Consider the following 18348-nt stretch of genomic DNA (forward strand, 5'->3'; position numbering starts at 1 on the left):
TACCGTGAAGGGCCCTTCTCCTGATGGGTTAGGAGTCCATCTTGACCCTCCCTTAGGCAGTCAGCTCACTCTGGAAGTGTTCCAAAACCTTATAACATTGGCAGCATCCTACATTAATAGGATGGTCTTACAACACGAATCACAAACCCCCAATGGGCAGGACTAAGTCACTGTTGACTTTTTTTTTCATATTACCTAACCCTTGTTATACTCTTGTTGTTTAGAGTTCTGTTTTGCTATCTTTCCTGTTCCTTAGTTGCTTACCTTCTTAGTTACTGCTTTGACAGTCGACTACTGGTTCTAACTTAGAGGAGGAGCCAGGGACAGGAAGTTGAAAATTTAGACCTTTCTCCCTAACTGGGAGAAACACCCAGCTAAGATGAACTCCTAGCCCACCAGGAGAAGGGCCCTTCATGGTAAGTGTCCAATGGACCGTTCTCCGTTTGCTTCATCTGTTTGTTTGTATTTAGTAAGTTGTGGCACTACCTGTGCAGTCTAACTTTGTCCTGTGCATATTGTGTGTGTGTGTGTGTGTGTGTCGCTTAGTTGAGCGTTAGAATACAACATGTCATCTAGTTCATTCACTCCCCTGAGGGAGTCCTTCGCCCAGTCGGGAGCAGAGCAGACTAGAGGAGCCAAGGGAAAGAAAAAGCAGGTGGAAAGATTTTCCCCAGAACGGAGTTTAACGCAGCAACGGCTGCCTGGCAAAAATGCGGCAGGACGCGAGGAGGGACCTCCCGCGTCCAAGAAGAAGAAGAAAGAATTGCCATGAGGGAGCTGCACGCCTTCCCCGGGCGCAGTTGCATCGGCCGGCTCCCAGCTGAGCTCCTCCAACCCTGCGCGGGAACTGGAGCACTCGGCCGAATGATCGGTGCACCCGGAGGAGGATGCGGAAGATACGGGCGGCACTCAATCGACCAGGCAAGTTCCAGGCTCCGGTCTGAGTACAGGGGGAGGGGAAGAGTCGGAGCAGGAGGCGGGAGAAGGAGGTTTGGCTGTATCCATCCCAGGATCCTCCATGACGGAAAATGCGGTTTCTGCCAATTCTGCCCCCACAGCCTGGCAAACGGCTCCCCCTGCTGCCTTTGCAGCGTTGCTACGGGACTAAATAGAAAAAGCCTTAACAGCCAGGGAACGCTAAGGGGAATCGGCACGTCATAGAGACGGCCTGCAAACCCAGCGTTCACATAACCAAACCCCATCCAACCCTTCCAGGGGAGATTGGGCGGGACGCCACAGGGACCCAATCGCCTTTCCAGAGGAGGACGAGGATGGGTCAGACAGAGGAGAAACAGAGGAAATTGATAGATTCTCAGAGGGAGAAGAGGCCTTAGAGGAGGCTACTGAACAATCCCCAAAACTGTTTAAGAATGAGGACCTGCAGAAGCTGGTTGCCAAAACTATATCAGCTTCAGACTCCAGGACGTCGCTACAGTCCAAAAGGTACTACAACAGCACGGTTTCCTGATAAACACAGAAAAAAGCTCACTTACTCCAGTGCTACGATTAAAGCACTTAGGTGCCACCTTAGATACCAGAAAAGACGCCTTGTTCATACCAGAGGAAAAGATAAGAAAAATTTAGCAGGAAACCAGGAAAGTAATTACCTCAAGTCAACCCTGCTACAACTTACAAATCTGCTAGGATTCTACATATCAGTGATAAATCTGTCCCAATGGGCACGCTTTCATGCACGACCACTACAGCTGTTCCTGAGACATTTTCAAAGGGATATCATTATGAAAAGGAACAGGAAAGTAGTTCTTCCTACATCGGTCAAGATCAGTTTGCGCTGGTGGGTGTGCCGGACCAACCAGGCGAAAGGAAAGAGGTACACGCACAGTCACAGACCTCAAGTTTACAGGGACCCCAGCCTCATGGGTTGGGGCGCAACACTAGATCGACAGTTCATTCAGGAAACATGGTCACCTCAGGAATCAAAACTGCCCATAAACCTCTTGGAAACAAGGGCGATCTTACTAGCGCTAACGCATTTCCAATCTCAACTCAGGGATCAACATGTGATTGTGCGGTACTACAAAAGGTACTACAACATCACAGCAAAAATGTATGTAAACAATCAAGGAGGCTCCAGGTCATGTCAGCTACACCAGGAAGCAACCAAGATCCTTCATTGGGCGGAACTACACCTGTCATCGTTGGAGGTGCAACACATAAAAGGAACACAGAACAGGAAGGCAGACTGGCTGAGCAGACAGCAGATCCAGGAAGGAGAGTGGCAACTAAACCCAAGAGTTTTCTGACAAGTGACCGAAGTGTTGGGTTGGCCGATGGTGGACCTATTTGCCTCACCGGAAAATGCACAGTCAGAACTGTACATGTCCAAGTTCTACAACAGCGATTCCCAGCCAGGGTTCCGTGGTATCCTGGGGTGCTGTGAGCATGTCCCAGGGGTACCGCAGTGATACTACCGGCCCCCCTCACTTTTGTGGTGTCTCCCACTGGCACTAACAAGGATATGGAGCTGGCCCAGGGGGCAGGGCCTGCCGCAAGGTCAGCAGCCACTTCCCACCCACCCCCACCCCGTGCTTCTCTTCACCCTGGAAGGGGAAGGTGGGGGGTGGTAAGCAGGGGAACTGGGAGGGGAAGGTTGGGGGAGGATGGCAGGGATACTGTGATATATGAAGAGTGAGGTCAAGGGTACCGTGACATTGAAAAGGTTGGAAAACACTGTTCTACAACAACAAAGCGATGGACACAGACGCACTGTTGGCACGATGGCCCTCGGGAATATTGTATGCGTTTCCACCTTTTCCCGTGCTAGCTCACTTACTCAGAAAGATAAGAGAGGAAAGAGCGACAGTGATATTGGTGTTGCCACGGTGGCCCAGGAGGCCATGGTTTTCAGCAATCCAGGAAATGGCAATAGCACCACCTGTACAACTGGACCCCGAACTAGATCTACTTCTACAGGGTCCCATCAGCTTCCCCGATCCTTAATGGCTCAAGCTGATCGTATGGCTTGTGAGAGGAGACGTTTCATACAAAAAGGATTCTCAGCAAGCATAACGAACACCATTCTGGCAGCTCTCAAACGGTCTACTGTTAATATATACAACTCGGCCTGGAAAGCGTTTGTGAGGTGGAGCAACAGCCATTCAGTGGACCCAGGACATCATTACAGAACCTTCTGGAATTCCTACAGCAGGGGTTTGACCTGGGACTACGCAACACCACACTGAAGAGACATATAGCAGCCATAGCCATGGTGTGCCCAGCTATTAACGGCGTCCCCATTGCTAGACAAACGGACATTATGAATTTCCTAAGAGGAGTTAAACTATCACAACCTCCAACAATTCATAGATTTCTGTCGTGGCGGTTGCACACGGTGCTAATAGCCCTCACTAAACAACCATTTAAGCCAATTCAGTCTACGCATCTACAGTGGGTTAGAATGAAGATGCTGTTTCTCATCGCAATAACATCAGCAAGGAGAGTTTCGGAACTGCAGGCACTATCCTCCAACCCGAAACGGTGTGTTTTTCACAAGGGTAGAGTAATTTTAAGAACAGACCCAGCATTCATTCCTAAAGTGAACTCTAATTTTCACCGACGACAGGAGATTACGATTCCAAACTTCATGCTAAATCCGAGACACCCAAAAGAGCATTTAGCTTTAAAAGCGTTTTTAATCTGGACTGCGTGGTTACAAAAATCAGAAACCCGATTCGTCCACATAAAGCCACCAAATATTGGGCTACCTATGTCTAAGGCATCAGTGAGCTCAACGTTAAAAGCAACAATAATCGAAACATACAAGGCTAGCGAGTTGCCATTACCCTTGGGTGTCTCAGCACAGTCCATCAGAAGCGCGGCAACTAATGTGGCATTCAGAAATCATTCTTCAGTGGAAGAAATTTGCAAAGCAGCAACTTGGTCATCAATTTCATCCTTTGTACGTCACTACAAATTGAACTCCACCGCAGCTACAGAAGTAGCCTTCGGCAAGAGAGTTCTGGAGACTATCATCGGAGATTAAAGAGACCCACCCTAATTAGGGGACACTGCTCGGGGAGGTCCCTTGCAAGATGTCTCCCCCTCCCCCGTAGAAGAGTCCATGGATACTCACTGTGAAGGGCTGTTCTACTGGAGGGAAGGGAAGACATCTTGGCCCTCTCTGGTTTCTATTTTTCTCCGATGGTGGTGATCCTAAACAGTAGTGACTGTGAAGATGAGTAGGATGGAGCCAGAGTTTTACAGTTTATGTTACGTGTTATTAACTTCATGTTAGAATGTTGTGTGTGGAGTTTGTTATTCCTGTGGTCCTCATCCCTAGTACTGTGTCAGACGGAATACTGAGGGGATGTGACCTTGAGGACCTTCACAGGAAGTGACGTTAAAGAATTCTGAGTGGTTCTGCCTCCCTGCAAATAGTGAAGAGCATATCTCTTGCAAGATGTCTTCCCTTCCCTCCAGTAGAAAAGCCCTTCACGGTGAGTATCCAATGGACTCTTTCATTCAGGAAAAACAAACAAATCTTGCAGCCATTTTTTGTTTGAAATTCTAACTTTAATGTAACTTCAGCGCTACTGATTTTGATCAAGCTACTGTTTGTTATACACAAAACCGTATGTGCTAATATACTTGTGCATAATACGTTAATGTAGCTTTAATTGTAACTTTAATACTGCATATTTAGTTGTTTCACTCATACCCTATCTTTCTTCCCATTGGACATCCACTGTGGCTTATATCATTCTTCTCTATTTTATCCTCACAACAATCTGTGCAGTAGGATAAACTAAGAGTGTGTGTCTGGTCCAAGGTCATCCAGCATACTTCTCTGTCAGAGTTGGAATTTAAATTTGGATCTCTCAAATCACCTTGTCTGAAATTACACTATAGTACACTGCCTTTTGTAGCCCAAGATCACCCTGCAACCTTCTGTGGAATATGATAAATACCCAATACTGATCAAAATTTAAAACATCACATTTGAGTTAAAACACTTAAATGAATGTAATCCTTTATATCAGGTAGCCTATACTTTGCATATCATCATTCCCTTTGATAACAAAGTTAATTATGCTTATCAGAAGTTACTCAAACAGAATCTCATGAAGACAAGATCGGTTTCTGCATATTTAAGGGACTTGCATACAGAAAGTATTATTTCACACATGAAAAAGAATTTGCCCCTCTCCCCCAACAGCCTGACTCGGATTGTTAGAATGTTAAGAAAGTAGGTCTGCTGAAGCCATGTGGAGGAGGAGGTTTGGATTGGGTTTGTCTGTTCTGTCCCCCTGGCTTCTTGCTGGCCCCCAGAGTTACTGTATCTAATAATAAAGTAGCTGTTCTGCAGTGATAATAAAATAATCAAAATCAGTCCACCAGTAAACATATTGGAGATTTTACAGATGTGGGGAATGCTGCAGATATGTGGCTTCATCAGTTAATCTCATCTGGTGAGGGCTAGTTATGCTCCAGAAGTACTGAATGTTGAGTTAGTGGGAAATGAGAGGGGACGTGAAGAAAGTATCTTGTTTAAACCACTGAGAGCTTATAAAATCATGGAGGGTGAGGTTGGAGTGGGGGGAAGGAGAGAAATGTCAGGGGTACATAAAAATCTTTACTTGGTCCCAAGCATTTCCATTTAATCTTGAAGTTCATGTGTCTATTTCTGTAAGACAAATTGCAAAATGGGAATGTGCACAGACAAGATAGCAGTTTCTGCATATATGTAACTCCCCAGCTATGCATAAATATATAAATCTGTAAATATAATTTAAAAAAGTCTTATTCCAAAGAGTCTCATGAGAGCTGAGCATTCACATTTTTATCTAGGAGTCTAGAATGTTGAGGTTTGTGATCTTGTAATACTGTACTGTAGTGAGGATGGAAATTTTCCAATTGATTATTCCTTTGCTGTGGTTCTTCATGAATCCACAACTTGTCAATTTTTCATTTGAATTTCTTGTGTAATTTAGTATTAGTAGAAATTATACTCTTTGCAATAACAGGCTTCCTGACAGCTCAGTTGCATTAATCTCGAGTATTGTGATGAGAATTTGGCTGCTCAAAAATAATCCAGATCTGTTTCTGTGATTAAAAATCCCTGTTTACAATGTAACTGTGAAATAAGAATATTAATTTTCTTTTTAAAATAAATTTGCAAATGTTTGCAAACTTATTTCTGTGCATACATATTAATGAGTCATTTTGGGAGAAGTCGAAAGGTTCATTGTATAGAATTGACAATCCAGAATTGTGTGTTGAATTAAACTACAAAATTGCTTTTCTCAGTATTCAATAGGAATCAATAATATTTATTATCTTGTGCATCACTAGTTTCAGTGTATCATTCACCAAGGCACTCCTCAGTTGTAGGATTGCTAACCTCCAGGTGAGGCCTGGAGCACTCCTGCTATTACAACTGATTTCCAGACAACAGACATCAGTTTCCCTGGAGAAAATGGCTGCTTTGGAGGGTAGACTCTGTGGCCTGGTGCTCTGCTGAGATCCCTCCCTTCCCCAAACCCTGTCCTTCCCAGGAACCACCCCCAAAATGTCCTGGTATTTCCCAACCCAGAGCTGGCAGCCTGACTCAGTGGTGTTTTCAGTATTTTCCTTTCCTTTGCTTCTTGCTATTGTCTTTAACTTTTTTGCAAACCACATCACACTTGATAGTGTGTTTGAGCACCTTTGTGTAACTGCAAATTTAGCATCATGTAGGAACTAATAGGAGTGCACTGATAGAAGTAAGAATTGTGTGTATTAGCACAACGAGGCTAATGAAATGGTACTGTGAGCATGTCTTTAAGGAGAGACAGATAAAGTTCTTTAGAAATACGTTAAAGACAATCCTGGATACCCTTTTTTGTATATATATGTGTGTTCATGCCAATTCTCCAATAGTGTGATCTGTGCTTGAACATGGCAACCCTATCAACTTATAACCTACAGTCAGTTAATTTGATTTAGTGAGTCGCATTGAGAGGGTAGTTTCTATTTGGCCACCAGCCAGTTGGAAGTTAGATTCATGTATGTTTCTTTTAATTTAGTACTTTATGATGCCCTTTCAAGAAGCTCATGGTGTATGGTCCCCCCCCCCCCCATTTACCCTCCCAATGACCCATTCAGTTATTTTAGGATGAAGGTGTGGGACTGGAACAAAGACAAAAACACCTAGTGGATTTCAGATTGCAAGAATTTGAACCCCGACCTTCTCGCAGTCCAACACTCTTAACTTTTATGGCACATTGGCTAAGGGTCCATAAGGATAGGAGCAACTACCAAAAAAGCTTGAAATTATATGAAACTAACCCCCCCCCCCAACCACACACAAAGTGGTTTCCCCAAATGGAACATATACTTCTTACTTTGGGGGAATTGGTGTATCAGATACGTTACTAAAAGTAAAATCTTTGAATATAAAACTCAGTGATTGAAATGCAAATATGATACGATATGGTGGGGATGCTTTGCCCCAGTCAGAATTAAATTTAATAAGTTTTATTACCTTTCTGTTCACTCTCCTTTCCTTCTACTTTACAACAACTTTAAGTGAGAGTTATGGTATGTTTAAGAGGCAAACTGGTGACTGGCCCAAAGTCTTTCACTGAGCATCATGGCTGAGTGGGGATGTGGATCCAGGTGTCTCCTAATACTCTATTCCAGCGGATCTCAACCTTTGGGTCACGACCCCTTTGGGGGTCGAACGACCCTTTCACAAGGGTCGCCTAAGACTCTGCATCAGTGCCCTCCATTTGTGAAATGGATAAATGTTAGGTTCAGGGATCACCACAGCATGAGGAACTGTATTAAAGGGTCGCGGCATTAGGAAGGTTGAGAACTGCTGCTCTATTCCCTATTCCACAATATTATTTTCCAGTACTATCTGTAGATAACTAATGCTAGGTTAAGCAGACTTTACTTGTGTGTTGTTCAGAATGTAAAAGCATATAGTTTCACTTATTACATATGTATGTATGTATTCTAAGGCTTTTTAAAAAACCAGTTACATTTTTAAAAATTAATGTGTTAGAATCTCTTTTCAAATACATTCATATTTATCCATATATTTGGGAGATCATCTAATGTTTCTAAATATTCATATACTAAGCTTTTTAGATACAATATTTGTATGTTTGTATGTGGGTGTGGTATTAAGGTGTTTGATTATTGCATAAGGCATCCTTGGTAAGAAGTTGTGTTGAATTTAAACTGGCGTTATTTTTTTTTCAGGTGTGCTGAAAGACATTATGACACCGCCAAATTTAATTGCCGAGGTGCGTTTATGCTTTTACTTTATCTTAAATTTGTCTTAAGTTATTCTCCTAGAAAGAGAAAGAGAAGCAAAGTCCAATTACTGGAAGCCACATATACCTAGATTATTTTAAGGGATTCCTTAGTTGGTCTCAGATTATAAACACTGTAATAGAAATTCTGAAACTGAAAATATGGTCCATTGATGGCCATATGCAGAACAAAGTTACATTTGATTCACTTAAAACATTGCTGGTGTATTAAACCTATATTCCTGAATTAACATGAAATATTCTTTTTTAATACAACCTCATATAAAACATGCTAATTTTGAAATTGTTGCTAGTAGTTTTCTTGAGAAAGTACAGATTGGTCTAGCAGAACTGCAGATAATACTGTTTTGATTAAGTTGTGCTTAGGTGCAGGTAAAATGAAATATTATGTCCAAAATTTTTGGAAAGGTTTTCTGACATTTTTTGTTGAGACTTCTTCTGAAAATGTGTAACCAGGCAGCAGACACCTTTGTATTTCTAAAGAGTGTGAGACCTATATTTATCATCACTATATATTATTGTAGAACTCTTGCAAAGTAGCACAGATCCCAGTCCTTATACTATTATAGATTTGTGGATGCCTGTTATATGGTAGTGTAGTAACCGGAATGATGGTGATTATAGGCACAAGTACCTCATATGGATAATTGTTTTTCACTATTATAGCTAAACATGGCTCGAACTGAAGTGTTAAATATTCAGGGTGCAAGCTGCTTCATCTTAACACAGTTTAACAGTTTGAGTGGTAGTATTGGAAAAAAAATAACTAAACTTTGGTGTTATGAAGTTGATCAAAAATATTTTGTATTCTTGTGGAGGATTATAAAATGTCTGTGGTTTACATGTGGATTTGTAGGAATAAACAGAGCAATGCTACATTATGAAACCTCTTTTCACAATTTGTTATAAGGATAAATCCAAAAAAATCCTTTTTGGCATCCCCCCCCCCCCCCCCCCCCCCCCCCCGGTTTGTACTTTCATTTCTGCTTTTAATCTGTTAGGTGTAATTTAGCCAGATACATGCATAAACACTGACAGGGATTCAGAATCACTGTCTCAACTGTTTCATTCAGAGTGAAATGACAGCTGTTAAATATGACTAAGAAATGTTCAGTAGTATTCAAGTTCTCATCTAATCTTTACAGAAAGATTGTCATTTGTATTCTACAGGAGTGTTAAAAATACAGATGTTTACTGCTGCATCTGATAAAATGACAATAGATAATGCATTAAGTCTGGTGTTTTAATTTTTTGTTGGATCTACAATCTGGATTCTTTACCATTTTTTAATGATTCTTAAGCTAGGTCTCATCTTTTCTAATGATTAAAATGTGTTGATGGCTTTTTAGATAAGAGAATATACCAGTCATACTATACATATACTTATACCCATACCTCGTTGATTCAATTGAAAGTTAGTCATGATTGATATTTATAAATTGATTGATATTGTAATACTAAACATTTTAACATTGTAACCCACCCTGAGACTGTGGTAAAGGGCAAGTAATAAATGTAAATAGAAAAATTTAAAATGTAAATAGAAACAGAAATAGCTATCTTAACTGTATAACATGGCATGCCCGGCTAAACTTATTTAGTCTGTCACATACAATGGGCCACCAAAGGCTTGAAAAGATTGGCAGATACTTATCCGTTCACAATACATTTCTGATATGCATTGGATGTTCATCACGTATTGTACAGTCCTCCTCTAAGCTATTACTTTTATAACAGTGGTATAAAAGTGTTTAAGGTCAGATATGAAGATATAAATGTAAGACAGTTTACAGCATAAGAGATTAATTCCTTTGTGTACTGAATATGTATACAGCATTAATATTCAAGATGCATTTATGCTCCAAGAAGGTGCTATGTTTTTATGAGAGGAACAGGCAGGGCTTTTTTTTTTTTTTTTGCTTGAGGACTGCTGCTTGTCTTCTTCTGGCTTTGATCTAGCTTAGTTAGTTTAATTAGTAGAAGCTAGTACACTGAATCTTCTTGCCTCTCAACCTGATCTTCTCTGGTCAGCCTTTCCAGCATCATTCACAATGGACTGTGACACAAGTCACTCACAGGCTGGCAAAAAAACACCTTCCTGCTGTGCCTCGCTGGAGGAAGTGTTACAGTTTTTTGCAAATATAGGTTGATTGTTTAAACATGACTGCTTTTGACCACAGTTATTATGCTGCAGCGTGCTTCATAGTGATACACTGTGGAATAGTACAGATCAGTTGTTTCTAACCTTTTCAGTATGGTGGTCCTCATGTCTACTTGGTGTGGTTACCCAGCCAGTGCAGTCCTATGAGATTTTTTTGGTGTGCCTCTAGTTCAGCATTCCATAACCAGATATTTTTCAGAAACCAACAAACATAGCTCAAAGGGTGACGATGCCCTCTCAATGAACCCTAATCAATCAGTGTTGCAACATACACAGACTTTGCATATGGAGATTACATTCCAGCCCCTCCTTCCCGATTACTCCCTCTAATCTCCCCCTAAGATTCTAAGAACTCACTCAGGACTTTTAGAACATGTTTTACTGATCAAAGTGTATTTGCAATGAAGAAAACATAGCAACTAATGAATTACATTGGATGATACTATTTCCAGGGTGAGATCTTGCTTTCTAAAATACAAATGAGCAATGGAAAGGACAGGGGAAGCCATTAGGGATAACTGGCCCTTGACCCACTTTCAGAAGTTTCACACCCTGCTTTTGGATCCTGACTCTCAGGTTGGGAAGCACTAGTGTAGTTGAGCTATTGGAGAGGGGTTTTCAATGTAATAACATTTAATTCAGTTGCTAGATATATATGGCCAGTCCCATATTGTTTATGAAACAGCCTGTCATAGAAAACACACACTTTGGTTTGCTATAAAAGTGGTTTTTTATTTTCTTATTTTCAAGCTTTCCTTGTGGCAAAATTTAGGATACAGGTTACAGAAACGTACAGACCTTTGTTTTTTGTTTTGGGTGTACTTGCAACTTTTTGCCAGGTCAGTTATAAATTATGCTTTTTATGTTTAAGTAGTGAAATGAGATGAGGCTTGGAAAAGTAAGTATTGCATAGATTTCAGTTTTCCCAACATTTCTGTATTTTTGGGAGGGGGAGGGGTGTGCCCCCAAGGCCTGAGAATTTCTGTAGATTTTACATCTCGTAAGCATCTATGTCTTTGATAGTAACATTGTTACCACTTAATACTAGCTGACTCTAGGTGTATTAATCTTTCCTTTTTCTATAGTTGCACAGTATCCTTTTGAAGACCATAATCCACCGCAACTAGAGCTTATCAAGCCTTTCTGTGAAGATCTTGACCTATGGCTTAGTGAAGATGGCAATCATGTTGCAGCAATCCACTGCAAAGCTGGAAAGGGACGAACTGGTGTAATGATTTGTGCATATTTGTTACACCGAGGACGATTTCAGAAGGCACAAGAAGCACTAGATTTCTACGGAGAAGTGAGGACCAGAGATAAAAAGGTAAGACACTTGTCTCTCCTTTGCTTTATTTGCAAAACCTGTTGAATTTCTTGGCTCCTGTATGTTCATTATGTTCAGATTGTGAATATACTGTATTCCTAAAATAATTTCACCACTCCTTAGACATTTTTTCCTTCAGAACAGTTTTTACTAATATGCAAATTTATGCTGTTAAATATGTGTATGATTGACTAAGTCCTTTATACATCTGATAGCCCTGATTATGGTTAACATTTTTTTTCTTTAAATCCCAATATTCTAACCAATGGGTAACACATTTCTTCATTTTATATTAACAGCAAGCCTATAAGATGGGCCAGTCACACCCACTCACCTTAACTTAAGGTCACCCCACAAGCTTCCATGGCGGTGGATTCACGCCTGGGTCTCCCATAGCCTAATCTGCCACTCTGAGCACTACACCACACAGGCACACAGGATGGAGAAGGGATATAGCTCCTGCTTCTTTTTGGTCATCTCCTAGCTAGCAGCTATATCAGCTAGGCAGTGTTTTGGAGGGGTGTGTGCACTTCTATCTGTTTTCAGTGTGATCTGTTAAGAGGGGAATTCAGAAACTTCTAGAGTATGAGCCTGAAAATTAGAACACAAATTAGATAGCATTAAGAGCTGGACCTCTTTTGTACCTCAGTTATTCCCCTAATTACTTACGTACTTACATTGTGAACTTACAGGCGACAAGACACTTTTCTGGTTTTGTTCCAAGACCCATTTATATCTCAGGCTACAAATTTAAATAGTTTGTCCCTTGTAGGAGAGGAGTGTTTCTTCTAAGCAGGCACTGACATCTATGGGTTTTGATATGTTTTAAAATCTACCCGATTTAACCCAGTACACTTTTTAAAATCAATCAAAATGTCTATCCACTTAACATTGTAGTCATAGTCAATGGATTTTCCTTTGGTTTGTTGGAATTTAGAAATAGGTTGGCCTCTTTCTCCTGTACCCCTATTTAGAGGAGATGTCTTTTTCCCTTTAGTAGCCTCTTAGAGGAAAGATCAGTTCAGGATCAGAGATGAAATGCTGATCACTCCTGATTTTTAACTGTAGCAGCATTTTCACACATCATTTTTCTTTCATATAGACTTGTTAAGTAGGTGAGTATGTCTAAGAATTACTGTTTGTAAATAATATGATTAAAAGACAGTCTTGGCTATGATAGTAAAATTGCATTAGACTTTGTGAAAACAGCTTTAGGATTGGAATCTCACAAAATAGTTATTTTTAATTCATACAGTGTTTAGTCACTGTAGATCTATTCTTAGTTATGACATAAGGGAAATAAATCCCGGCACTTTTTGAAAATTAGGGTTTGAAAATGTTTGGGTTTGAGGACGCTAGAGTTTTATATTTAGATGTCTTTGGTTTTCTAGGGTGCCAAGGGCATCTAGGGCGTGCTTAGTTTAAAAAGTATTTTACACACACACACACACGCGCGCACACACACACACACACACACACACACACACACACACACTTGCTCCTCTCTAAAAAGTACCCTGTTTGATTTTTACAGTATCTTTTTCTATGAAACCTCTCTTTCCCTTCACCTGGCCAAGCATCTATGGAACAGCTGTCTTGTGCAAGAAGGATTAGTCTCTGCTGTGTTTGTTATTTACTGTTTTCTCTGTAGTCATGACAACCTTGATCTTTAGTATACATTTCAGTCCCTTCATAATGAGTCTTTCTCTCAACAATAGGCAAATGTTTCAAAACTTGTCATTATTTTCAGGACTCTTTCTTTGGGAGTGCAACATTTGTGTTGTTGAATCAACTTATTAAGGGTGGCACCAGTTGTCCTCAGTTCCCCCTTATGGTCCAATTTTTACCTGACTCTATTCTCCAGCAAATTATCACAGCACATTGCTGGTGTCTTTTGCACTGAAGAGAAACTTTTCTGGAATTGAAGCAGTAATAACTGAAACTGTTGTTCCTTAGATTTTAGCATCCCTTGCTGTCTCACTTCGGTTTCCAGCCAGAAAATAAATGGCCTTGATTAGGATTAGTATTCACAAGCAGGAACTCACAAGGACCTGCAGTAGAAATCTAACTTCTTCCACCTCCACTGCTTTCTCTTGACCTGAAAGCCCCCATAATATTTTATTCTTTCCTGTTCCCCCTTTACTTCTAGGGTTGCCAACCTCCAGCTGGGGACTGGATATCTCCTGGAATCACTACAGATGCCCCAGCTACAAAGATGAGTTCCCCTTAGGTTTGCTAGCACCAAGTTGGGGAATTCCTGGAGATTTGCAACGGAGCCTTGGGAGGGTCAGATTTGTGGTGGGAAATAACCTCAGCAGCCTATAATGCTATAGAGCACACCCTCCAAAGCAGCCATTTTCTCCAGGGAAATTGATCTCTGTCATCTGGACAGCAGTTGTAATACCAGGTGATTTCCAGCCCCCGCCTGGAGGTTGGCAATCCTGGTTCCCCTGCAGGACATGGCTGCTTTGGTGGGTAGAGTCTATGGCATAATACAGCCTCCGAGGCTTCTCCCATCCTGAAATCCCACCCTTCCCAGTTTCATCCCCCAGATCTCTAGGAATTCTCCAACTTGGAGTTGGTAACCCTGTCTCATTCCTACCCAATAGTCAACCTACTTTGATTTGTCCCTATGTCTTAAGCTTTTCTTCTGTCTCCCGCATCCCCCAGCCTAGCAGCCTCTACCCAGTTGTGTGGTGCCAACCACTGGGCCAGGTTCACTTGCATACTAGAGAATCCTCTAGTACCGTGGTGGCGAACCTTTGGCCCTCCAGATGTTATGGACTACAATTCCCATCAGCCCCTGCCAGCATGGCCAATTGGCCGTAATGGGCTGGCGAAGGCTGATTCGTAATCCCCAACTACCCTGAGTGCCAACATCAGGTGGGGTTCGCCACCACTGCTCTAGTAATTGTGGGGGTACCATACTTTTCCCTGCATCCCCCTCCTTGCACTATGTCTTCTGACCTTTTTCTTGGCATATATCCTCTTCCCTTTCCCTGCCTCATTAGCTCATTCTCAGCCATTCACCAACCTACCTTTTATTTATTCTCCCATCTTATTATTTAGTTCATTTATACTTTGCCTTTCTGCACAATGGTGACCAGAACAACTTACATTATTCCCTGCTCCTCCTTTTAATTCTTACAACAATTGTGTGAGGTTGGCTAGGCTGCAAGTGTTTGATTGGCTCAAAATCACGGCATGACCTTCCATGGTCAGATGGAGATTTGTACCTGGGTTCCCCAGCCACTGCACCACACTGGCTTTTATAGGATGCCTGCTGTTGAACAGTAGCAAGCTGCTAGGCTTAGTTGAATCGTGCAGGTCAGGTGGTATCAAGGCACCCAGTGGTTGCTGCCAGTGGTTGCTGCCAGGCTGAAATTGCCAAACTCCAGGTGGATTGGAGTATTCAAACACTTGCACTACTCCACAGTTTTTAAAATAACAATATTTCAAAATGATGTCTGTTTGCAAAATTAATCCAGGACTACTATGTTTCCTTACACTCTCTTAACATGAGCAAGTTATCTCTTACATGTTGTATATTAAGCAAGCACAGTAATCAAATGAGATCTATTATAGGCATATTTGCCTTAAAGCAGGTATTCTCCAATATTCACTAACAAATACAGCAAAATATTTGCTCCTTTTCGTGCCAGCCAACCCAGTAAGGTTTGATTTTGAACGTTCTTTGATAAAGCCTGAATTCATCAACACCATTACTTTTTGTCTTGCAATATCTTTCACTCTTCCTTTCACAGAGCAATGTTGTGGCTGTTTTCAGGGATAGGATTCTGGCTGTGGATTCTAATGCCCCACTTTTGTCCTCTCAGGAGGACTTACTGTAACTGGTGTTCAGCTCAGTCTTCAGTGCAGACAGTCATCCCTTCCTTCTACCCCACTGGGTGTCCTTTCCCTGCTTGTTTGGCTTATAGCTGATTAGGGCTGTCGGCAGCAAGTAGGAACTTGAGAGAAGGGGGGATGCGTCTCCCTGAGTCACATGACAATTTGGGTGGTGTAGTAATGCACCGCTGACCCAGCAGCACCGTGGTCGAGCGCTGGAACACCTTGCACCCTACCGGCCTTCTGGTCGCATCAAGCACTCTCACTCCTCATCCCCTATGAGTCCGCGGGTCATGAACTGTCTGAAGAAACTTCAGTCACCGGGCTTAGGGACAATGGTCTCTTGCCCCTTAGGTGAGGATTAAGGCTCTCAGGCGACTTTGCGGCTCCTCCTCAAGACGCATTAGCCAGGTGAGATCATGCATCACATGATGATCTCCCGACCTCCCGCTCTCCCGGAACTCCCTCCGTTCCTCCCTTCTACACGCCCCCGATAGAATCACAATAAAAGGTGCCAGGAACCAGCACGCGGGAGACTCGCTAGGAACACGGACCTCCGCGCTCCCGCTGCTGGCGATCTCCACCAGATGTTATCTCCGCGTCTCGTCTCGTTCTTGCGCTGACCACGTGGGTCGACTTCAGGGTGGGAAGGAACCATCATGGATGTTGCAGGAAGATGAGCACCCCCTGCTGTTGCTAAGGGCTAAAAAGTTTTGCCAAATCAGCTGGCCTTCTCAGGCTCAATCCCCCAGTGCCTGTCTGCACTGAGGACCTAGATGAACACCAGTTTTGGTAAGTGCAGCTAGGTTTTTCTTTTTGGTCTCTTGTTCCATGTGGATGATTGGAATATAACTTCCTACTATACATGCTGACAGGCCACTATTTTTTTACTTGAATATGTTTTGTGACATAACTGAAGATCTCTAGTTTGCTTTCTAGCCCTGTTGAAACTGTACTTAATTGGTCTGTAATGCACACAAAGTGTAATTAGCAAGTATTTAGGGATCATTGATTTCTGGATATGAATTGTTCTTTAAAGTCCTTGGTATAATTAGAAAGTAATAGCTTGTAAAGCCTCTTAATTTCCTATAAAGTGTATTTATTCAGATATGCATAGTTCAAGCAATAAACAGCATTTTCTCTCAACTGGAGTATGTGGATGTTCATTCTTTTTTTGAAAATCATTGTGCTGTTTTATCTTTGTAATATTAATATTCTGTTCCAAATATTGATAATATTAAAATTCTGTTCCCTGGGAGGCTCATTGTTCTGGACTTATGAATGAATTTAGGTTCAGTAATCTCATGTTGTAATCTCCTTTTAGACCTTCTCTGTTCAAGGGCTGCTGCTCTTAGGTCATCAGTGGAATGTCTTGAAGATTAAAATGTTCTCTCACTGGTTTTTGAGTATTGTGTGTTTTTTTTTGGTCAGATTTATGCCCATTTATTGTTTTGCATAGGAACCAACTTTGTTCAAAGTAGAAAGTGGAAGAGAATTGCTGTACAGTAGATGGCATATATCATGTTGGGATACTGGGATTCAGAAGCATATGCTCAGGGTTCATGAGATAGAAGATAGAGATAAACCTACTTAAAGAGCATGGCTGAAGTTGCTGAAGTCCTGATGAAATTTCTCCAGTGTTTTTTCCTCTTGTATACAGACAATAAAAATGTAATCAATAAATTAATGACCTGCAGCCTTTGCTGGATAATGAGACTGCCTTTCCGCCTATGTCCTACTGTGAAAACTTCACTCATCCACTCATCACACAGAAACTTAAATCTTACCCTAGAAGCTCAGAGGAGTTTGTTTTGTTTGTAAGAGTTCTGTGCTTGATTGCTTCTACTATAGTACTGAATTTAATTGTAGATACGCATCCTTAAACTGTAGTTTCTTAAGGGGTTCTCTAAATATCCTCTAGTTACATTGCAATTATCCAAGTCTGTCCTCTTTCCCTAATGATTGAAACTCTTCCATTATGTGCAGGATGGTGGTGGTTGAAACTGTGGTCAAGTTACAGCTAACTTACGACAACCCTATTGGGTTTTCAAAGCAAGAGATGTTTTGAGAGTAGTTTGCCTTTGCCTTCTTCTGTGTCATGACCCTGGACTTGCTTAGTGGTTTCCCCTTCAAGTACTAACCAGGACTGATTGTGCTTAGATTCTGAGTTTTATACTTGCTACTAGCTTTTCTTCTGATTCCTTGTCTGAAATAAATTGCTGTTGCATTCAAATTCAGGAGAGCTTCAAACTGTTCGAAAACTCAGGGAATAGATTTATTTGGATTGGGCAACATCTTGGTATTTGAACAGTATCTGATCAGTACGAACGTAATGATGAGTGGTCTATCATGTTGTGCCTCAGGCCCCGAGTCTAATATTACATGAACAAAGTGGCTTTCCATGCTACTTTCAGTAATATTGATTCCCATATGCAATAGGTGCTGTCCTGATTGCTTCACATATCAAAGTTGCCCAACTCTGGGCTTCATAGAATGTAAATGCAGTCTGTTCTTCATTAAAAGATCTCTGCATTTGTGGAAGTTACCAATGAGAAAGGATGAAGAAGAAGAGGAGTAGTAGTTTGGGTTTATACCCCACCTTTCTCTCCTGTAAGGAGACTCAAAGTGGCTTACAAGCTCCTTCCCTTCCTCTCCCCACAACAGGCACCTTGTGAGGTAGGTGGGGCTGAGAGCGTTCCGAAGAACTGTGACTAGCTCAAGGTCACCCAGCAGGA

General features: G+C 41.7%; 1 protein-coding gene across 1 annotated transcript in view; it reads left to right on the plus strand.

The window, feature by feature from the left end:
- Positions 1 to 18348, plus strand: part of PTEN (phosphatase and tensin homolog) — a 77085-nt gene that overhangs the window by 36600 nt on the left and 22137 nt on the right. Inside the window, exons 4-5 of the mRNA XM_048505234.1 lie at positions 8209 to 8252; positions 11529 to 11767. Of these exons, the coding sequence (XP_048361191.1) occupies positions 8209 to 8252; positions 11529 to 11767 (283 nt within the window). The remainder of the gene's footprint in view (positions 1 to 8208; positions 8253 to 11528; positions 11768 to 18348) is intronic.

The sequence above is a fragment of the Sphaerodactylus townsendi genome, linkage group LG08 (genome assembly GCF_021028975.2).
Source record: "Sphaerodactylus townsendi isolate TG3544 linkage group LG08, MPM_Stown_v2.3, whole genome shotgun sequence".
Taxonomy (NCBI): domain Eukaryota; kingdom Metazoa; phylum Chordata; class Lepidosauria; order Squamata; family Sphaerodactylidae; genus Sphaerodactylus; species Sphaerodactylus townsendi.